This window comes from Lonchura striata, chromosome 3, assembly GCF_046129695.1.
Source record: "Lonchura striata isolate bLonStr1 chromosome 3, bLonStr1.mat, whole genome shotgun sequence".
Classification (NCBI taxonomy): Eukaryota; Metazoa; Chordata; class Aves; order Passeriformes; family Estrildidae; genus Lonchura; species Lonchura striata.
In genome coordinates, this window is record NC_134605.1 from 24,325,359 (window position 1) to 24,349,204 (window position 23,846).

Sequence of the window (23,846 nt, forward strand, 5' to 3'; positions counted from 1 at the left end):
AAAAAAATGTCCTTTCTGTATTATCTTCTCACAAAGGAACACCAGCCAAGTGTGTGTCTTCTCAAATAATTTCTACTGCTGTATTTTTTTTCTCTTCATTACATATCCCAGGTCTAAACATTGCTAAACCATCCAATTTTACACTATACATTTAGGAAGGGCAAGGATAAATTAGAGAAAGTTTTTTTTCTTAATTTACAAATCAAAAAAGGAATAGAAAATTGTAATATAGAGACTGAGATCATGTAACACAATGAAAATATTACAAGAATTGTGTTCTGAGAGGCTTTTACTTATTTAATCCTCAGCTAATTAAATGGAGTGGCAAGGTGGCTCAAAAAAATTAAGGGATCTTTGCAGTGCTGGGAAGCCGTCAGCAAAACTCTTCTTTGGTAAGGGCAGGTACTGTTGGAATACCTGCTGAGGAGAGAGTCACTGTATCATTGGGAGAGGCCTCATTACTCCTGAGAAGTAACAAAAGAGAAAAAAATTCTACCATGGTTCCACTTCTGCATAGTGAGAGTGGTGCTAGGGGCATTTTCTGCTTCTGTCACCAAATATTATTCCTGAGTCTGTTTCAGTGAAAATAAAGGCCAGACCAATACTTTTACTTTAAGGAATGATTTGATCAAGCCCAGAATCCTGTGGGGAAATATGGGAGTGATGTAAAAGAGCCTCATAAAATAAACTCGTAAAGTGCAAAAAAATTCACAGGTGATAAACACTACTATTTCCTCTGCTGAGGTAAAAAAAAAAAGTGAATGTTTTACCAACAGGACTTACCAGCATTGTGTTATTAAATTGTTCAGCACAAGTTACTTCCATGCCAAGATAATCTCCAGCCAAAAATTTTCACAACAGACAAGAAGGCAGACTAGACCTGTAAGGTGATCTCTTCTAAAATTTTTTTTCCCCCGGTCAATTTGCCAGGTTAACTAAAGAGTTAGAGCGCAATCATTCTTCTCAAGGGCAGGGCTGCTATTCAGAGGGACCTGGGCAAGCCAAAAGGATGAGGCTGACAGGAATCTCATTGAAGTCAAGGGAAACACAGTGTTATGTGTCTGGGAGGGGGTGAAGAATGCATCAAGAAGTTTCACTTCAACACGAGGAAGAAATTCTTTATGTTAAGGTTGACGTAGCACCGGAACAGGCAGCCTAGGGAGGTCACGGTGCATTCCTGTCTGTAGAGATTCCAAACCCACCGCACGCGTTCCTGTGTCACCTGCTCTGGGTGACCCCGCCTTGGCAGGGGGCTCGGACTGAGCTCTGCTCCACCCCGAACTGCTCTGGGATTCTGTGAGCCCGCCACAGCCCCTCGGAACGGGCAGCACTTGCTTTAAGGCGATCCCGCAGCGCCGGTGCCTCACAGCACCCCGCCGAAGCCATTAGCGCTGTTTAACCACCTCCCAGCACACCGCGAACGCGCCCGATTGCAAGAAGGCTCAGGGAACCTGACCGAGCGCATCGCAAGCCGCGGCCGCAGCAGGTGCCCGGGAGCCCTGCCGGGGCAGCACCGGGCTCCCCGCGGCTCAGGGACTGCGCCCGGCCGTGAGGGGCGGACGGGGCGGGAGGAGCCGCCCTGCCCCGCGCAGGCCCCGCCCCGCGGCGGCCGCTCCTGCCCCGACTTCCTGAGGGCGGGCGGGCCGAACATGGCGCCGGGCCGCTGGCGCCAGGGGCGGCGGCTCCTCCGCGCTGTGCTGCTCGTAGCGCTGATGGGTCCCGCCGCCTGCTTTTCTTCCTCCTTCTACAGCCCCGGCGAGCCGCGGAGCAGCGTGCGAGTGCTGTGCGGCTCCAACTGGAGCCTGGTGTTGCAGGGCCAGTGGATGTTGGAGTTGTGAGTAGCGGCCGCTTTCCCGCCCGCCTCGGAGGCAGCGTGGCCGGGGGGCGAGAGGGGCTCCCTGCGGGCATGGCCGGTGACTCTAGCCCCGCTGTGGGGGGAAGGCGGCCGGGCCGGCCTTTCCGCCCTGCGGAGGGGCCGAGCAGCTTCCCCACCCGGCAGTGGCTGCCGGGGACGGCGTGAGGGAGGCGGCGGGCGGTGCCTACGGTCCCCTCCGCCAGCCCTCAGCCGGCGGGCACACCCTGGTCCCTGCCGGGATGGCCGGACAGAATCCCGCAGGTTCCCGGCCTGTGTGGGCGCAGAGTGCCCAAGGTTAAACGGGTCACTCCAGACAGAGGGGAATGAGGGATATGGAATGAAGGACGTGGAGGTGTCGGAGCGAGCCCGGAGCAGGCCACCAAGTTGATTAGAGGGATGAAGCATCACTCCTTTGAGGAAAGGTTGAGAGAATTGGTTTTTCACCCTGGAAAAGAGAAGGCTTTGGGTAACCTAACTGGGGCGTTCCAGTTCCTGAAGGGAATTTACAGGCAAGATGGGGAAAGACTGTTTACAAGAGTGTGTCATGACAGACCAAGGAGGAGTGCCTTCAAACTGACAGATAGTTGGGTTAAATTGGATATTGGGGAAGAAGTTATTTACTGTGGGAATGGTGAGGCCTGGCACGGGTTGCCCAGAGAAGCGTGGATGCCCCATCTCTGGAAGTGTTCGAGGCCAGGTTGAACGGGACTTGGAGCCACCTGGTCCAGAGAAAGGTGTCCCTGCCTGTGGCAGGGGGTTGGCACTGGATGGTCTTCAAGGTCCCCTTCCTGCCCCAAGCATCCCATGATTCTGTGAAGCAGATGTCCCTCAGGTTCTCATCTGAGTGTCCAAGGTTAAATGAAACGGGTCACTCTGGGAATAGTGTCCAGCACTGCCCCTTGTCCCACTCCCCCACTGGGGGCTGCCACTGTGTTCTGTGTGAGCTCTGAGGGGTCTGAATTTCGTTGGGAATATTTAGCAGTAGGCTTCTAAAGCAGTATTACATAATATCCTAGCCTTGACTTGAGCTCAGAGTTCTCAATTCAAGGCAGGTGCATTGGATTTCATTAACTTCTGACTGACTGTACTGGAGCAGCGGCTTTGGCTGTGACATGACACAATTCCTGAAATGCACGTGCCTTTATTTTTGGTGGTGCCTCACTCAGCTGCTTGTATTTAGAAGCGGGGAATGGAGCTTGAGGGTTTTTTTTTAAGACACAAATTAATAAAAAAGTAGTTTAAGTAGGCAGTACAGTCATGTGGTACCTGTGGGCCGTGCAGCTATAAAATAGGATTATATTGTTGCATGTGTGCTACTCTGTGCAAGTGCTTGAGTTTAAAACAGTTTGAACATCTGAACTTGTGCTCCCTCCTAAATACTTAGCTAGCTACTTAAAGCTTTGGCTTGCTCTTGAATTTGGTTTATCTCCAGTCTCTTCTTAGCAAGATGGACTATCACCTTTCTTAGGGCTTTAGTACTCAGGATCCTACTGGACCCTGGTGTTAATCAGTGAATAGGTGGTAACGATCTTGAAACAGCTGATAGTGACCCAGGGCTGCCAGCTGTTGTGGTTGAGGATTTAGAATGGCTTTTTGTCTCTCCATTTATTGTGAGCTAAAAGGTGGAGGAAAAAATAAATTTGTTTTAAATTGAAGGTTTTTCACTTAGTCCAGTGTGGAAGCAATTGTATGAAAGTTACTGATTCATACACAGGTTGGTGAGTTTTAAGGAGGAAGTTTATTTATGGTGACTCAAATTTTTTTTTTTTCTCTAAAAGAAAATAGTTAAATAACTAGTGGTGTGTGCCTCTGAAGAAGAAAAAAGAGAGGAACTGACTGAAATCAGAAGTGGTTGGGGTAGCAAACAATTAGAGTCCTTTGGAAGCCTTTACTCCAATTGAAAAATTGGTCTTTGGTTCAGAGTGAGAGGTTGCTGACCACAGCAATGGTAGCAGAGTTAGCTTTAGTGTTAGCTGGGCATAGTACATGTTGCTGCATTGCTTAAATCAGACCCTAATTAACTTTATTCAGTGTTTGATGTGTGAAAGATCCTCAGGTCTCCACGCTATTTCCTGTGGTTTGTTACTGGTACTTTCTGCTTTTCTCCTGAGGAGGAACCTTTGTCTTTAATGAGGATGCAAACTCAATGCTGCTGGTGTGAAATTAGTGGGAGTTTGAGCTCCAGGACTGATTTTTAATGTTTTCCGGGCAAAATCTGGTCCGTGATTTTTCCCCTATGTGCTTTCTGGGTGAAATCTGATCCGGGTTTCCTCCCCATCCCTGCTCGTGGTCCTCATTATCAAAATTTCTATAAGAGAAGGGAGAAAATTCAATTTTATTTTGGGAGTGAAGCTGGGGCAGACAGAATCTTACAGCCAGTGAGTTTTTCCATGGGCAGCAGCTGCATCCCTCTTGCCTAAATATTCCTTATTGGGCTTGTGGCAGAAACTCTGGGTGAGAATGGTCTGCCCAAGTGACTTCAGTGGGGAGATTCAGCAAACACAGACTAATCCAATTCTTGCAGCAGTTTCCATTCTGATGGATTTTGGCTTCTACTGATTTTTATCTGCTTTAGAGTTAGTGATCTAGACAGGAGTCCTGCGTGTCAGTCCACGGATTCCTTCTATACTGTCTCAGGCTGGTTGGCAGGACTGCAGTAATGCTCATTAAAACCTCATTTGTTTAAAGAACTTCCTATTTGTTCACAAGACCTTTATTTTCTGAGCAGCACTTTTTTTAATGCAAATGTTACTCTGGCATCTTCATGAAAAGAAAATGATTTTCATCAGCTGCTCTTTTGAAACCTCTTGCCTTGGTAGGAACAGGTACAGCTGCTGTTTAATGTCAGGTTTTTTTGGGGAAAGTGGAAAATCACTGTTTAATTCCAGCTTTTTGTTCTTCCCAGGTACATAAATAGAGAAATTAGGCTTGAAATTACTTGTGTGTGGCATCTGTAGCAGAAATAGGATTTTTCTTCCTTCATTCCCCCTAGCTGAGGTGTGTGTACTCAGCTGGCTTTTTGTAAATATGTCGTTATTCATAGTTGCAAAAATTGCAGGCCCTGGAAGTGCTGCTGCATTTTATTGATAAAAATGTTTTGGAGAAGGTTCTGTATCTGCCAGACATTGCACCATCTTTTGGATGTTGTTACTAGCACAGCACACAGGTCCAGGCTGGAGTGCTGTGAGTGAGCTGTGTTTAATAGTTTCCCTATTTCCTTATCTCTGTTCTGTAGCTGTGAGATAATGATTCATTAATATGATGAGGTTTCTTTTTGTTTTTAATATTGTGTCTGTTTGGAACACATAAAACTAATTTCTGGTCTGCTTACTTAAAAGTGCATTTTGCATTTGTAAACAAAACTTGATGCAAACTTGATTTATCTTAACATCCTCTTTGTTTTGAATTAAATTAAAACAAGCAAACAAACAAAAAAACCCAACCCATCAATGAACTTGTTGTCTTCGTGCCTCTAGTTATAAAAGAAACTATTTATTCTCTTGGTGCATCTGCAGTACTTCATATGCTTGTTTCCAAGTACAGTGTTAAATGTTTTGCTTCCCCTTTGTTTCAGCACAGACTTACTGCTGTGTGTACCTGAAAAATAGTCTTCATTGTCTATTTTAATTCTAACCAGGTGAAAATCCAGAGACCAGTTAATAGTCATGTTTCCAAGTTTTATTATACTTATAGTATAGGCCGACAGTTTTTATTTTTTGTCACTTACCATTAAACATTGCTCTGCTGTCTCCGTGGCCAGCTCGTTGTAAGGGTTCAGCCCTCCCACCAGCGCCTTTAGTCTGTAGTTTCAAGGGAGTGTGCTAAAAATGCAACAATGTTTTGGCATGTAGATAGCTTAATGCTTTTAATCACTTGGCTTGAAATACTTTGTGTAAATAAAATCCCAAAGGATGTGCTAAACTATGTAACAATTACTGTCAGGTTTAGAATAACACAAGATTGAGAATTTTTTGTCACTTAAGGGTGTCTAACCTTTTACTTGTTAGTGTCCAGGCTTTTCTTTGTCCTATTCTTAAAAATACCAGCAACCCAAAACCTAATAAAAGCCAAAAAGCAGAGGGAATGAAAATCAAGTTATCAAACCTCTGTTTTGGTTTTGAAGCCTCTACAGCTCTGCTGACTGAATCCAGAGGAAGTGACCAAACATTTTATTTAAGGAAGTGACCAAACATTTTATTTAATAACTGAACAGCTGAGTGCTGTGGAAGACATTGGCTGAACAAAAACTGAAAAATGTGATGCTGAAATACCCTTTGTAGCAGAAGCAAAACAAAACAGGTGCAAAAGGGACATAAAAATATGTAGAATGATGGAACTTAATCTGCTGAAGCTCTAGAATAATTAGCATATTTTTTCATTTTCATTTGCTTTTGATTTTAAAAATAATTTCTCTTAACAAAAAAAATAAGCCTTGTCTGGTTTGGAGGGGTTTGGCACTCGACAGGGATCTCCTTGAGAGCTTTCAGAGTTTGTCTTGTGGTGATACAGATCTGGGTAAATGACAGGGACCAACTTCTGTATCTTTGGCTGCCACCTGCTCACTTGAAAAGTCATTAAAACCACACAGTTGATCTGGAGCTTTTCTTTTGTTGGCATTACAAAGCTGCCTATCCTGCCCCAAAACCTAGGTGTGTTTAGAATTGTCTTTTTTTTTTTTTTCCTTTAATTTTGTATGCTTGTGAGATCTGTAACAATAAGGCAAAACTATTTAAAAAAATAAAAATAAGAATTGAATTCTGATGCTTCTTTTAACATTCTGTTGGGTACTGTCCCAACATTTTTGCTCTTATTTTAATAGCATTCCCAGTATGAACTCCATCATTAGTTTAAGCAAGTTTTGCTGTTTTCAGTTTAGCACATCCTCTCATGCCTGTATCCAGAAGCTGTTTTTTCTTTTTCCTAGATTCGTGCAACTTGGCGAAATTGCCATTTGAGCAAAGTGTGGAATGGTACTCGAGGTTGCATCTGTTATTGTTGGTAATGGTAGTGAAAAGGCAGATAAAAAGAGTCGGTGAAATGTACTTAGAAAGGAGCGAAATGGTCAATTCAGTAGCCAGGTAGGTGCAAAGAAGAGAGAGGAATGGCTCAGAGCTCGAAACTCTATCAGTACATCTTAGCAAAGTTCCTCTGCTTTACTGATCTTCTGGGGGTGATACGGGAGAATGGCACCTTTGCTCAAACTGGTTTTCACTTGACTGGTTTTTTTTGTACTGCCTCAGTGAAGTTGTTGGTATTTGAAAGCCAAAGATTGTTCTTTTGTACTTTAGATCAGAGATAAATAGAAGTCAAAAGCAAAGCCTGAGCCTGAGAGCTTCAAACTTTGCTTTTCAACTGCTTTCTTTGTGCCCTCTGCAAAAAGCTTTAGGTATTGTAATGGAGTAGGAGAAACACCTGGATACTTGAAAATAGTGATTTTAGTTCATTGAGGTCAGTCGTTGCAGTGATAGATGTTTGCTGCCTTTTTTATGGAGGGCTGACAGATTGTGAGAGCATTTCAGCTGTAAAACTGTGCTATGGAAGAGGTCTGGAAGCATCAGGAATGAGGTGTGTGTTGAGCAATGTGCAATACCTGCTTTTGTGAATGGTTTGGCAGTGTGTCACTTTTAGCTATGATGGAGATCAGCAAATTGCCTTTTAATGTGTCACAGGCTACTGAAAGCTTTCTTTCCTTAACAGAGTTCCCAAGTCTTGATTTAAATTCCACAAGATGTTGATTTTTGACTTGGCCCATTTTGTTGTCACACCTTTTGCACTGCACCCTGTGCCCTGCAGGTTAATAGAGCTACCCCCTTATGCACAGGCAGAAGGGATGGGAGTGACAGCCCTAAATTTGGTGGTGTTGACAAAGTGCTAATTGTTTCCTGGCCTGTTTGGAGTATGGCAGAAGAAATTTGGTTAGATCTGCTTTTGCCGGGGACCTGCTCTTGCATTTTGTGCCTTGAAAAGTAACAAAGACTGGTTCCTCAGCAGACATGAGGGTCTGTTTCCCTGCTCCTACAGATGATATTTTTTTCTTTGAATTCAAGAATGGTAGTTGCACCATAATTTCTGTGAAAATATGAATCTGCCGCTGTTCTAAAGACCTTGTTGAAATCAATTACTTCCCTCAGTCCTTCAGGGTGCAGAAAGTTTTTTGCAACTTTTGATAAATATGTCCTAAGTGTGAGATTTTACTCTTCAGTAACTTACCTTCTCTTACACTTTTTCAGTATTTTAAGACTTGGAAAGAAAACCAATAAAGCTTTGGTAATGTAATTTTTTTTTGTTATATCCAGGAAGTAGTCATAAATTCCTGATGCCTCAAATGCTGCACAACAAATGCAGACATGAAAGCTTCAGGAAAGTGAGGGTGTTGAGGTAAACAGCAGTGGTAACTCTTGCAGAAATCTGATGTATTTTGCAAGTTCTCTCTTGAACATGTGGGGACAGGCTGTTTCCTGGCTGGCAAGAACTGGATGTGTAATTTCAGGAACGTAAAGCAAGTATTTTAATCCTGATTGTCTGTGCCAATGTTCAGCTGGAGTGGCTGGATCTTGCAGCGCTATATGGAGCTATTGCCATCCCATGTCCAATATTGATACTAAAAATTAGACAGCCAACAACCACAGCTTTTTGTGAACTTCACTGTGATGTCCTGTCACTGCTGAACTGTGACATGGGTAGGTTTTCGTGCTGCTTTGAACTAAAGGAAATATTTTCAATCATATGAGTATTAGTCGTGTATTGAATATTCCACTTAATTCAGGTGAAATGCTCATGCAGGTCAAATGTAAATATAGGTTTTGATGGGGTTGAAATTTCTATTCCAAAATCAGGATGATAAATAGGATGTATTAATTTTGAAAATCTCATGGTGTGAATTTGAGACATCTAGAGAAGCTGGATTTAGAAAACAATCAAACTTCTCTCTTTAATTTTAGATCAATACCAGCGGCATTATCTGATGGATGTTTGCAGGTTCTTATTTAACAATCAAGCTCTCTAATAAAATAATCCCGTTTGTGAAGTACAGTATCTGTCAGACTATTATTAAAAGCTCTCTCTGGGCCAGCAGCACCATGGAAAACATTGCTGCCTGGGAGACTTGTTTCCAGCATCTTTTGGAAAGATACTGAGGGGCTGTCTGTGGGCAGGATAAGATTTATGTCCTTTTTGCAGATGCCTTCACACAGAATGATGTTGACTTAAAAAGACAAGATATAGGCTTTTGCAGTTAGACTCATAAATTTCTAGTACAGTTAAATAAAACAAGTATTTTTAATTTGTGTCCTTTAAACTGCCAAGTGACAAGATTCCCTTTTTTAAATACAGAAGTTTAAAAACAACCACAAAGCACTCAGAGTGCATTTAATTCCAGCTCTTCTGTGAGAAATGACCTGTTTTACATTAAGCTTTATTCATGTGAAACATCTGGGGGTGCCTGGGAATATCTCTGTCTGCAGCCAGTATGGAAGTAGGTATTCTTGCCAACAGCCAGAGAACAGGGATTGCCAGTCCCTAGGTCACACAGCAGTGGTGGCAGATAAACCAAAGGAGTGGAGAACCTTGTGAAAGTTTCCAGTGATGGTTTAGTACTAAGGATCTTGGAATCTTCCCAGGAGGGAATGTGTTTCTATGGTTTGCAATGGATAGGGAGCGTGGTGGCTTCTGTGGAGCCCTGTAACCAGAAGAGTGTCCCTAGACTCACTGCTTTTATGGTGGCATTTGTGGAGCATTGTGACAAGGAGAATGTCCCTAGAATCACTGCTTTTGCTGCCAGAAACCTCCATCCCTGCCCCGGTAAATCAGATTAAACCCCATAAAGGTCTCTCCTCATTAGCAAAAAGGCTGAGTCTGTGCATGGGTAATAGCCCCAGCTCAGTCTGTACCTCCCAGTCCTGGTTCCCTTCAGTGTTTCTAACAGAGTTTGGCAAGTTGCACAAGTTTCATTCAGACTTGGCCAACCAAGTTAGGCTAAAATACAGAAAGATGGCAAAAGGGATTTTATAATCAATTTTATCTGATGTTATCCTTTATATTAGCTGCTTTGTTTCCAGATTGATATTACCAATAGATGCAAAATTGGTTTAATTCTCATTAAGAGTGTAGAAAATTCAGCTCTTGAAAAGAGCGGGCCTATTTTTCTGAAATGAATCCCGGGTAAAAACAAGATGGTAAGTATGAGCAACAGGAATTTGATGTGTGCTCTTTTCAAGTCTCTCATGATTGCTGTCAAAAAGATGTGATGTATGGAGTAGTGGGCTAAGGCAAATGCAATTTTGGGAAGTTCTGAGGTGTGGGAAATCAATACAAAATGTTGTGATGAAGGATACTGCTTCAGAGGACAGCCAGGCTTCAATAATTCAGATAGCTGCCATGGAAATATATTTTATTTCCTATGTAAATAGAATAAATCACAAGTGGTAAGGAGTCTGGATATGAATTTCTCAAATCTGTGATTTGTTTTGTTCTAATAACATGGGGAGGAACATAGAATTGATTAAAAAAACTTTGATTGTCTTATTCCATAGACTTGATTAAGAAAAACTGTAGGTTTTTTTCCTTTGTGATTGATGTGTTTGTATATTCTCTGTACAATAAATCAATTTGAATGTCTTTAAGTGTAAGAGTATTAAAATATTTCTCCTGTCTTCCCCCTTCAGTTATGCTCCTTGGTGTCCAGCCTGTCAGCAGATTGAGGCGACCTGGGAGAGCTTTGCCAAGGAGAGCGAGCGGCTTGGCATCACTGTTGGAAAAGTGGATGTCACTCAGGAACCAGGTACAGCATGAAACAGAGTGCTTTAATAACAGGAATTATTAAATACAACTACCATTTACTGTTTATTTAGGCTTCAGAGTCAAAATAATGTTATCCACACTTTGTTTCTCCATACAGTTCATATTTCTAAACTCAAGTTTATAAATTCAATTCTTTAATTGGGGGGGAGGGTGAGCTGGCTTAATGCTGACTTAAAAGAGGCTTATTCTCTATTTTAATCTTCTTCATTGGAAGCTGTTACCTGTCTCATTTCTCCAGCCTGTCTGTAGAAAATTCCACCTCTGTAGCCTCCCGTTAGGAGAATTTCAGGGTGTGGTAGAGCAAGCCTGCTGTTTCCAGCATGTTGCTGGTTTATTGACTGTTTTAATTGTGGGAGTGCTTTATACTACAGACGTTATTGCTGTTACCTGTTGGTGATGCACATATGCAAATATGCTTATAAAAATACTTCCCTAACTGTTCACAGAAGCATGAGTGCAATCTAATTTATTCCTTTGGTGACTCCCTTCAAAGTTTTGAATGTGTCTTTGTACAAGCAGTATGAATATTGTATAAACCTCTGCATCTCCTGGGAATATTTCATGCTTGTTTGGGCTTTGAAGGGACAAAGGATTTTATCACCACTATCAAAAGACTGATAGATGAGATGTTAGGGGAAAAAAAGGCCAGACTTTACTGATTTTTCTTTTTTTCTTTATAAAGTGTGTGAAAAATGTGTTTATTAGTTGAATACATGCTGAACAGATTTACTATATCAAAACTCTTGTCTCAGAATAAGCAATCTAAGTTGACAAGAAAATGCCAGCTGTTCGAGACCCTGTGTAGGTTCATGTCTCGTTAAAAGTTCACAAGTATACAAAAAATCTGGTATCAAAAAGCTGTATATACTAATCATTATATAGTGTAATAAACAGATGAGTTTTAATACTACCTAGTTTAAATAGATGTAAACTTAAAACTTGAATTTCTAATGTTGCTGAGAGTCCTGACCCCAAGCATGGGTTTCTTCTGGGTCAAAGGACTGACCAAAATGATGAATTTGTACCAAAGCTCATGTAATAAACCTACAACATCCAGCTCAGCACTGGAAGCTGCAGGCACATCTAGAAGTGAGGAATGCTCTAACTGGAAAAAAACCATTTATTACGTATTTGACCTTTGGTGCTGATGTCATTTGGAAGATACGAGTTTCTATAGAGCTCTCTAAAGTTACTGAGATATTTTTACAGTGGGCTTTGTATCAGCCTTTCAGTTGTGTTTGTGCTCTGTCTCCTTTCTTGCTTGCACAATGGTACTTTAATTAGTCTTAGTTATGTAACCACTTCATTGAATTGAAAGTAGTCAAAATGTGTTAAATTAGGGGAAAACCACAAGATGAGTGCAGAGTTACATAAAATTGCACAGCCTAAACTGGCAGGAGAAAGTGCCCATTCATGGTGCTTAATAGCAGGAGATGCCTGAAGAATGAATCCACCAGAGTCTTAATGACTTCACAGCAGATTTCAGTCCCTTGATGTTCCAGCCTTAAAGTGCTTCCTCTTGCCTCATCTTCTCCACTGAAACGTTCAGCGTGGAACAAGCAAATAATGGTGATACTTCTGGACCCTTAAATTCTGCATACTTGTGGTGCCTTTTTTAAGCTCCTGATCACAACAAGACTTCTTGGAGCTTCTGTCTGATTTGAGTTGTTGTTGGCTGAAAGCAGCTAGAATTTTAGATGACATCTCTATTCTCTCTATGTTTTGAAATGATTTTTTAGTTTTTGGTTAACTGCTGTTTTCATAGTGGATTTCAGTTTCTGATTTGCAGACAGAGACAGATGCTTAACTGTAGCCAATTCAAGATTGTATTAAACAGACACCAAAACAATTTGATATGTTCTTAAATTTTGTAGCTGACTTGCATCTGGTTTTACCAGTCTGGGAAGGTGCCTTGGATAACCAGCAAATCTCTACCAAAAATATTGGGGAGCTTAGATGCATTTCATAACTTACAGATTACAGAGTTGCTTCTTAGGTGTTCACTCTAGGATAGGCCACAGGTCAGAGATTTGAGTTGTTTTATTTCCTTTGCCTGAGTGGCATTTTAAGAACTTCAAAAAGCCTGTCAGTGTTACATGACTTTCTCTGTTAAGCCAATTATGTTCTTTGTGACTCTCCACCCAGTTCTCCTTGTGCAGCTGTGCTGTCTGCTTTATTAATTCTGCTGTTACACTTGTGGGTTTGTTTGCTTTTTATCTTCCTGTGCTGGCACAACTTTTAGCTGTTTCAGAAAGTTTTTCATCACCCTGCCTCTTGTAGCAATAGAGGCAGAGAGCTCAAACGTTGAAGTAAGAGGCTTTCCTTTCTGTAACTTTAAAGATCATTTGCTTTACACATCTTCAAACAAAATACCAAACAACAAAAAAAGCTATAACCCTTTTTTGCCTGTTCCATTGAGGAATTCAAATGGAGGAAAACATTACCACTGAAACTTTTAAAAATACCTGGCTTATTTTGGTATGGCTCATCTTTGTCTCTAAAGGCAGAAACCCTCTTGCTCCAATACTTTTCCATGGCTAATCCCATTGCCTAGAGTTGTTTGCTTTATTGAAGGCTGCATAAGGTCTTCATTTCCCAAAAGATTTTCACAGAATTTTATAAAAGGCCAAGTTAAATAACCGTATTCTTTACACTGCTACTTTATATGAATTGCAGTTGCTGCCTGTAGGAATTCGGCCCTTTCTCATGTACTCTGCATCTAATGCTGGGCTGGTCCAAAACTTCAGCTGTCTGCAAATACTGAGGAGACAAATCCATTGATGAGGAAAATTACCTCTCAATAAACATTCTTCAAGCTAAACACTTTTCCTTAATTTATAACCAATATTTAGTATCTGTTACTGTTTGTAGCATATCTGAAGACAAACTGTTAACCTGTATTTACAAAACAATGGTGAAAGCTGTGCAGCCTGCTTTAAAATACAGATATGTCGGTATTTATAGAAAAGTCAGCATGCTGAGAAAATTCAGTGTTACTGAACTGTTTGTGTGGTTTTCTTCCCTTTCTAGGCTTGAGTGGTCGTTTCTTTGTCACAACACTTCCTACAATTTACCAGTAAGTGTGTCATACTGGAAACTGCAGATACTGACTCCTTCTTGTCACTTGATTTAATCTGTAACTGAAAACTAGGGGAAAATGAAGGAATAGTGACTTTTGATTTTAGCTCAGGTTATTGTAGCTTTGATTGCATGGTGAAATCCTTATGTGAGGCTTTTCTTTAGTTTAAGTTTCCCTGTTACCCATGCTATTAAAAATGGAGCAGAGAAGACATTTGCTGTATCTCTTCTCCAATAAGGTGATGCTATCCTTAAAATATTGAAGCCTTCATTAAGAGTATTATGAGTTGTGCAGATATACAAAAAAATATGTGTATATGTGCATTTTTCATTCTTACTTGTACTTTGAAATGGTTTGGTTGTTAACCTCATGTGCTTTGTGTATTTGCTGTAGCACCAGTGAATAGTTAAGAAAAACAGCAGCTTTATAAATGGCAAAACCCCATGCTATTTAAAAACTGAGGTTTTCCATCATGGATTACAGTTCCCAAACCCTCAGCTCTGAGCAAGTGAAATCTGTAGTGTATATGGGGGTTTTGGTTGGGTTTTGCACCCCAGAGTTTGGGGGCTGTTTGTGCTGATGGGGGTCTATTTTGCAGTGCCAATGATGGAGTGTTTCGCAGATACCGTGGCTCCCGGACCTTGGAAGATCTTCAAGGCTATATCCTAGAGAGGAAATGGGAAGCTGTGGAGCCTGTAGCAGGATGGAAGTCTCCATCTTCTATAATGTAACAGTTGGTTTTTGTTAACAAGAATGTGGTTTATATCTCATTATTCATTGAGGGTCCTTTGTTGACAATTTAAAGACAAAAGGCCTTTATTTCTTAGACTTGTAGGCTTTGCAGAAGCCATCAGTATTGACAGCTTGATCCCAGCTCCTCACCTATAAAGGCAGCTTATTTCTGCATTTGCTTTCGTTTGTGCATCCTAGGGCTTGTTAATGTCATCTTTGAAAAGAGATAAAAAGAAAAAATATAGCCACTGAGCATTATGTAAAGTGTCATTTCCAGTATCTGCTGAATCCTGGAATCAAGCGTATGTTTATGTAGATTATTGCTTCATGACTTCTGGCTACTGGCAGCCTTTAGCTTTAAGGATTTAGTTTTTTATTTCTTTACAAGAGACACTTTTGTCTCCCTTTGGAGTATAGGATATGTAAGAATTTATTTTAAGAGAGAGGGATTTGCCTAGAAATACTGTAGAAAGCTTTCATGGCACGAAGGATGAACCAAAGATGTGACTGGCCTGCAGTTCATTCTGGCTGAAGCCATTATGTATAAATTCACATCAAAGATCCAGAGAGGGTCCTTGCTTTCCATGTGAGAATGAAGAAGAACTGTAGGATATTTAGGAATGGGGAGAGGAGCTACAGGGCTGCTGTGAAACTGTCATTCCATTTCCTTGTTTTCCAGGATGCATGGCATGGCAGGGTTGTTTCACTTCTCAGGATGGATCAGGGTAAGTAATAATGTTTTCCATATTCCTTTTTATGCTTAGAATAATCATATTTTTAAAAGTCAATACATAATTGAATATTTTTATTATCCTTTTTATGAGAGTTGCATCGTGTATTGCACAGGAGAAGGGAGGGCAAGGGGGTTTTTTAGTAATAATTTCTGTGTCTGGAAATAACTGTCAGTACCTCTTGGGTAGGAACATGATTAATTTAGATAATAGAGTAATTATCAGAAGTAAAGGAGAAATGCTTAGCTACACTGAAGTGTGCTTTAAAATATTAAAGCATATTTTACTTTAAAATGTTTCAAGATGCTTTCATTTGAGAACTTTCCAAGTTTTTCCATGGCATCCAAATATTGAGAATTTTCAGATTCTGTTTAGGAAACATCCTCTTCTAATCTTTGAGTGTCAGTGAGATTGAGACTGTATTTGATTGCAGCAAAATATGTTACTATTGTAACATATGCTTCAGAAAAGAAATGTAGTTGAGAGTTGGAACAAGTTTGTATCACTTCTACAAAGCACCAAACTAACACAGAATCAAGCAGAGCTCTGAGTTGTATGTATTTGATTCTTTCACTGGATAATATTCACTTCTTATAGCCTTCTGATGTTTCTCTTCCATGGTTACTCTGAAGTGTTATTATTCCTCTATAGTCTCCTTCCTGAAAGATTAACTGTCCTGGGAAGAAACCTCTAATTTGTCTTCCACTTCAATGAATATTTCAGGTGTAGGTTTCTTCACTGCTCCTGCTCTGCTGTCTTTGCTTAGGCCTTAATAAATATCAAAAGATGTTCTGACATTTAAAAAGAAGACTCTGGAATTTTCGTGTTTAAACTCTTGTAAATGTTGATTGTGGTTTGTTTTGAAAGAGATTTAATGTCATAATTGACTTCCTACCAGCTCACTGATTCGATGCACTGCTTGACTCAGCCAGTTGAATTTCTAAGTTTGAGGAAGTTTGAAAGAAATCTTAATACTGTATTTGGGTAATTATATTTAAATTTATAAGTGAAATAATTTATTTAGTGTATGATTAGAGTATGTGGCTCCTTTTAAGAGCTAAAAAGCTTGACTAAGAGCTGAATGGCTTCATTTTAGTTAATGAATAGATGCCACGTAGGGATGAAGGATTTTGTGATATTTTCCTGTAAGCTCTAAGGCTCCTCATCCATCCATCTGCAGTAAAGGTTGTGTGTGACATCTGTAATGCTGAGTGTCTTAAGGAGAAGGAATTGTGCATCCTCTGCTTAAAAAGCCTTTTAATGTGAACAAATCAGTAAAAACCCCCAAGATTTAATGGTATCTAAAGGGGAAGACTTCAGTATAAATAATGTTAAATGAAAGGTCTTAATCAGACAGCAATTCATGTAATGGTGTTGGCAGTAGAAATCCTAAGTGGTTTTAGGTATGAAGTTATGAAGTATCTTGTTCTAATTTCCAGCAAATTCATAACTACCTCACTGGCACTCTTGGAGTTCATGTTTGGATTTCCTATGCCATCTTCATCTTAGCTACCTTACTTATTGGCCTGCTCCTGGGTTTGGTAAGAAAACATTACTTTTTGTCTCAGTTAACTAGAAGTCTTGCTTTGCATTATCTTGTGAAAAAAATAAAACCAACTTTGCTTATAAGATATACTTAAATATACCTTGCTTTAATAATATATTACTGAATACTAATAGTTCTTCCCTGTGACATCCAGAATGTGTGAGAGTGGATTAAAGCTGTGCCAGGGAGGTTTAGACTGGGCATGAGACAGCAGTGGGTGGTTAAACACTGCAAAAGGCTCCCCAGAGAGGTGGTCAGTCCCCCAAGCCTGTCTCTTGTGAAGAAGCATTTGGACAGTGCCCTCAATACAAATCAGTTCACCTTCTTATGAAATCTTATCAAATTCTTACGAAATGCTTCAATTTAGATTTGTTAAGTCCGTCCACTAAAAGGAGTGATTCTTGTATTGGCCTTTTTGTATCGAAGACTTTCCTACTTAAGGGTGGAATGTGTGTAGTCAGAGTTAGTCAAGACTCGAACTTTCTAAGAACACAGGCTTTTTGGAGCGTTTTATTAACCACAGAATTGGTTTTGTGGGAGTCAGCAATGTAAGTGTTCTGCCACACTGATACTCAAGATCAAAGGATGAAAATATTTTTTAAGGCTTTGGAGATTTGGGGGTTTAGGTTTTTTCAGATTAATTGGCTGTTCCACAAGTGTATTCTGCAACTGCGAGGACAGTTCAAACAGTTCTGCTGGTAACTGGTTTAACCTGCTGCTTAGTCACTATTTCCTTGTAGGATGTGGAAAAGTTGTTTCTGGGATGTGGATCTCTGCCCTTTGAATATTAGTGAATTAAAGAAAAATTTTGTCAGTGTATTTCCAGTAGTTCTGGGAAGTGATTTCAATGCAGTTGAAATCTGAATTTAGGCAAAACCATGTTTTTGTACTCGATGTGCATACAGAATTGTTGTATACAAGCAAATGTTTTTGATTATTTAATTTCAACAGCTGCATTTTTCTAGATGGTAGATTTTCACTAGATGAGAGCAAAACAAGTTAGTGTAAGTAGGAGCAAGTGAATATCATATTTTAAAAGAAACGCTTCTTCTTAATTCTTCACTTGAAAAAAAACCAACTGAAAAAGCTGAAAAAATGTGAAGTTAATCTCCCAGCTCTTTCCAAAAAGCTTTTCAATGATTGAAGTATATTTCTTTGACATTGTGTCAGCTCTGTCTTTTTCTTTGCACTATTCTTAGCATGGGACAGCGAGGCACAAATGTCTTCCTTGCATTTTGAGTTCTGCACTGGGATGGTCAAAGAATGAGCACAAAAGGTGCAATGCACATCTGTATTGGGGAGCCAGGGATCGGAATGGAATAACATCCCAAAATACAGGAAATCTTGAACAAGGTTTTTTTATAAAATTTCAGAAAGTAAAAAGTCTCAACTGTGCTCTGAGCTGTTCTTCAGCTGTGAGCAGTGTCAGTACTGAATAAATTTAGGCAAGTAGGAGGCAGAAAATGGGTAGTAGAAGGCAGGGAATGCTGGTTAGTACATACTGAGAATGCACTTTTTTCCATGTTTTTATTTAGCTCTTATCTCTAAGCAAGATAATACAATTTTGTAAATTTGATTGTGTATATCTATCGAAAAGGAATGAGTGCAGGGATTTTTGCAATTGTGTAATAAATGCCATTTTTATTATTACCAATGAATGCCTTTTTCCTTTCTACAGGTCCTTGTTTTGATTTCAGACTGCCTCTGCCCAGCCAAGTCAAAACACAGAGCTGAAACACCTGGTAAGAACACCTGGTAAAAAGGGCAAGAAGCTGTAGTTTCAAGTGTATATTTGTAGGAGGAAGAGCAATACACTGTTCAGATCTTAGATGTGAACCAATAATCCAGGAGCCAAGTAAAATTGGTTTCTCTTTGGTTTGTAACTCATTGGAATAAAACGAAAGTCTATCTGTGCCTGACATGCAAGGAAAATAATGGAAATAGAGAAGAAATATACTGAAAATTTAAGGAAATAACTAACAAATAAGGAAACATTTTCAATTACAGAACCACAGAATGGTTCAGGTCGTAAGGGACTTTAAGGATCATCTGCTTCCAGTCCCAGTTGGAGTAATAACCGTAATCCATTATCATGTTCATCAGTATTTCAGAGTATGTCCCTGCAACTTTAAAAGGCTTTGCTATGAGATTCAGTCTAACTGCAGTCTGTGCTTTGTTTAGAAGAAGCAATTACCAAGGAGAACGTGGAGAGCACGGCGCTGGAGGAGCCGGAGGAGGCCATGGAGCTTTCCGTGGACGATGCAGAAGAGGCTGCCGACGTCAAAGATCTCTCAGATGGGGAAGATGCAGCAAACTCAAGTGCTGATGAGTCAGAGGAGGATTTAGCACTTGGAAAAGAATCAGGGGGAGAAGAAATGGAAGACTTAAGTGAACAACCTTTAGCTGAATCAGAGACTGAAAGCACAGTGAGGCAGCGGAAAAGTCAGGGGGCTGAGAAGGAACTATAGTTTTCCCAGTGGTGTATCTTTTACACTTGGACCAAAGAAGTGTCAGACCCCTCCAGGGTCCGAAGCTGGAGCTTACACTTGATTTGTCATTGGTGTTTATGCAAAGCTCTGCTCTGCCAGCAGGCTCCTCTTTTTTTAAGCTTAGTACTTGCTTACTTTCTTTGATAAGCACATTTGCTGTGTGTTGTGTGACCTTAGCTGTGACAATCAAAATCGGTGTCTTATCTGTTCCATGTCCTCTCAGAGAAAAAGGAGGTGTCAGCCTCAGTTCACCAGCTCTGAAATGATCATTGTGTATGTGTCCCTCTAAGGACTGACCTGGGCAAGATCAGGACTTTTAACTCCATGGTAGCTTGGCAGGACTGTGACTTTTCTGTCTGAATGTTGATTGTTCCCAAATGCCACAGAAGCACAGAGACAATTCACTAGTGAAAGGAGGCACCTTACTGGTCTTCTATCAGAAATGTTGTGTACCATGGATTTGTTTTTACCACTTTCAGCTGAAGCACCTTTCTCTTCCATTTCTATTTGTGTTTGTTTTGAAAGTTGATCCTGCAGCTCATCCCCAGATGTGGCAATTTTTGGTGATCCAGAGGCTGTGCAGCTTGAGTTGTTTGACCCAAGGAATTGGAGTAATTAAAAACCTCAGGCAGGAAGAGAGTGGCAGCTAAATGTTTCAAGTGTGTTGGAACTTCTAGAAGGTTTAAAGGAAATTATTTTGGTCAGGAGGAAATTTTGTCAAAGCACAACTACTTTTTTTTTCTTTTGGTAATTTATTCCCATCAGGAGATTGTAGCAGGAAATATTCACTTTGGAGTCAGTAAGTTATGTTTATCTTGCCAGTGCAAGTTTGTCATGTGCAGTGCAGTCCTGCCATTTCAAACTCAGAATGCTTTTGGCAGAACTTGGGCTGCTTTAGTAATGTCTGAAGAGGCACTTAGGGTTTTACCTTTGATCACTTTTCTACTTTTGGAATCATCACACTGGGGAAAGAGAGGGGGCACAGGTGGATAGTGTTGAGAAGCTTTGGGCTGCTTCTATCAGAACAAATGTGCATGTGTTGAACTGTGTAAAGTGAAAATGGCTCATCAGGTAAGACAGTATTGGATGTGGTTAGACTTGGGTCATTAAACTATCAGTGTATCACTCCCTTGGGTTAGTATAAGTCTTTTTTGGTCAGGAGTACCCTCCATGAGATCCTGTATGTTCCTGCTTTGCTGATGTATGACCATGGATGTAAGATGTGTCCTAATCTTGATATTATTTTTAATATATATATATATATATATATATTGCATAAACCTTGCTAACATGCATGAAATTCATCTTGTTCTTCAAGAACGAAGAGTAGTCAGAGAAGAGATCATCTCCTATCAGAAGAGAAGTTGCAAGTACAAAATGCTTACTTCCTTTGAGACTGAGATTAATAGGGCAAATTTGTGTCGAGAGCTGTTTTTTTGTTGTTGTTTTTTTATGCTTATAAAGAACATATTTGCCAAGAAAGCTCAACTTTCCCATCTATGTCCCGTTTTCAAACTATGTGGTAGCAACGCTGCATTTGTCTGATAGAGCTGCTCAAAGAAGAAAATTATACTGCATATCCTGAATTTGAAATTTCTTAAGAAGTACTCTCAGTCTGGAGTTTGAGTTCCATATAGCGGACACCTCTAAACATGCTTTCACATAGGTAAAAACACAGACTTGACAATATCTGTACATTGCACTATCTTGAGAGGAGCTTGTTATCTTTGAGTGTTGTTCCATGTAACTGAGCAGTTGTAAAGCTGGCAGCTGCAGCATTCAGCAGTAGGTGAGTAGCCTTTAAAAAGCTGCACTTCTGTCTGCAAAAACCAAGAAAACTTTGTGGCCACTACAGTGTGAAGAATAGAACAGTGCACTTTGAAGACAAAAAGGTGTTCTTGCAAGAGTTGGGTTTCCCTGTGGATTTCACAAGCAAACAAACCCATGAATGGCACTTTGTCCTAAAAGACACATGGTCTGTGAGATGCTGTGGGAGAGATCAGAACCCCTTTGTGTGGTGTGTCTGAATTCTCTGCTCACATTTCCTCTATTGTGGCATGTCACAGTTGGGTTTGGATTATTAAAACCAAAGATAGGAAGTGTTTTCCGTCAAGACAGACTGAACTGTAAGATCACTGGTGAGCAGGGATTTAGTAAGCAGACAGCCTGTGACAGCAACTTAGATCTCTCTGGTGAATCTAGAAATTAGCTTGGTCAGGCTTCTAAGGGTTCTTGAACATAGGATGGATGTTGTTCCTGTGTTTTCATGAATCAAGTAGGGAATATTAATGCTGACTGGGTTTGACCCTATTTGATGTGTATTGGTGTATCTTACTACAAAGATCACTGAATTATGGTTAATGCTTTGCTTAGAAAAGGTGATACTGTGCAACCATTGATCTCTCCAACTTAAGTTTATGTCTGTAGGAAAATTGCTATAGTGTGATACTGGAGATACTCAGTTTTGACTAATATTTATCTGGGAAACAGCAGGCAGCAAACACTGTAAAGGCTAAATTTGTGTTTAACAGAGAAACTATTAGCTGTGCAGTAGAAGTGTCATGTTAATATACCTTCCAGGATCGGGTATTTCTCCATTAAAATGCATTTTAATTGAATCATGTGAGTAGTGCTAATTAGACTATGACAATAGTTTTAAACTTGGTGTGTTTCCAAAAAGTCAGGATCAACCTTTTGTGCAATCTGGGTGTACTGTTATCTCTGTTCTGTTAGGATTAATCATGAAGAAATTGAATTTGTTCTTGCAACCTCAGTATAGACAAAAGGGCCTTGGAGAAGCTGCTGCTGGCGCTGTACAAAATATTTTGATGAAGGACAGGGCCTTAAGGCTTGTGAACTAGAGCTGTGTGTCAAAATTAATTTGAAATTGTTGAGAAGCAATTTAAATATCAATTGGGCTGCATGCTACTGGAATGGGAATGCTTAACAGCAAGTCATGGAATAAATCTGGCAGGTTCCTTTTTCAAGAGGCTGGAAATCCATCCAGCATTCCAAACCTCCTGTCCTTGGGATCTGTGTGAAACTTGTGTGTCTTGGAATGCTCTGTATCTACTGCCCCCGTAGGGGTGGCACTTGTTATGTAGGTTTTCTTCTTGGAAATGTTACACAGGGTTGTCTGTTACATGAAAGTGTTGCAAATTTATACTTGGGTGTATTTTTACTGAAATGCTACATAAAATTTTGTATTTATGACCAGCTTGGAGTAATTTTCATTTCCTCAGTGAGTGTTGGCTCATCTGCGTCATTAACAAAAGGTTGGGTTTTTTTTTAAATAATGCTGATCTTCCAATTAATCATAGAGGTTATGACTTGTGAAGATTCCTTAAAATCTTTAAAAGGAACCTGGACATCAATGAATTGCTTCATTTTGGAGGGTTTCCCTGGAGGAACCCAGGGCTCTCAGAGGTTCAGAATGGAACTGGGCAGAACAGCATAACTGAACCCTTAAAGGCTTCACCTCCACACAAGGTAGTTCTTTCCCCTCCCTGAGAAATCCCCTAACTCTGCCAAAGCTATGCTGACTCCCTCTGGGATTTGGAGGCCAGCAAGAAATGTACAGACCTAAAGGAGCCATCCTCAGGTTGTGGTTCACATTCCAGGCAGTGCTGCAGGAATAGGCTGTAGGGGCAGCTGTGCCAGAGAGAGAAGGGACTGCCAGGAACCATCCCTGTGACCTCCTTGGACAGTGTGAGCAGCTACTGGATCTGGCACCTGGATTCATTCTGCTCAGGTGAGTTACCTGAGCTGCCTCTCCCTGTGAAAGAAGCAGCTGCAGGGCCTGGGTCATTTGCCACTCCCTTTGGTCTTCTTCTTTTCCACTGTGTTCATTTCTGGATACAAAGTGCAAGTTGGAACGGTATCAAATGAAGCCTTGGGAGCATTTTGTTTGCTGGCTTGTCAGCTGCTTGTTGTTTTCTTATGATGTGAGAATATGAAATTTTCTCCATGAAAATATCACATGGAATATTACTACAGGCAAAATTAGGTCAGGTTTTGATCAGGTTCAAGCAATCAGAAAAATCCAAGCTCTAGTTTTGTATAGGAAATACTGAAGAAAATGAAAGTGGTAGAAAAGCTTGATTTTTCTATCAGGAACTGGACCAGTGGTAAGTCCCAGCTCTGGGAATGCAACTGCCCAGTAGTGTGTGCTGTCATTTCCTTCTGCTGGGGAGTAAGTTGTATTTCACTTCAGTAAGTACTGTGGTGATTACTTATTTTTAACCAAACATCTTCATTCCTCTCCCATTAGAAAAACACCTAGAACTCTCTGCTTTTACTTTTACTTCTTTCCTGAGGAGAAAGGAAAGCTGTGCATTTAAACATTCAGGGAACAAATGGGGATGTAGTTATCCTAATGTTTTCATTTAAATTTCCATTTTACATGGAAAGGTTGTTTTTAATGGTTCACTAGAATTACTTGGAGCCTGCTGGTACTTCAGACTTTTACATCTGTTAATCTGGATTCCAGGGGAGTGTGGGAGCTGAACCTTTGCACCAGAGATTTTCCTGGCACAGACTGGGCCTGTGCCTCACGTGCTTGCAGAGGATGCAGAAAGGACAGTGGCCAAGTGTCAGTCACACATCAGGAAATCAC

The 23,846-nt window shown here is 40.5% G+C and overlaps 1 protein-coding gene across 1 annotated transcript; it reads left to right on the forward strand.

Annotated features, from left to right (window-relative positions):
* Positions 1-1,626: 1,626 nt before the first annotated feature.
* On the forward strand, positions 1,627-22,447 carry TMX4 (thioredoxin related transmembrane protein 4). The gene is made up of 8 exons (XM_021540295.1): positions 1,627-1,834; positions 10,519-10,634; positions 13,685-13,730; positions 14,332-14,460; positions 15,145-15,190; positions 16,636-16,737; positions 18,421-18,484; positions 18,924-22,447. Exons 1-8 carry the CDS (start codon positions 1,650-1,652, stop codon positions 19,208-19,210), a joined length of 975 nt encoding a protein of 324 aa, XP_021395970.1. The 5' UTR covers positions 1,627-1,649; the 3' UTR covers positions 19,211-22,447.
* The last annotated feature ends 1,399 nt before the right edge of the window (positions 22,448-23,846 follow it).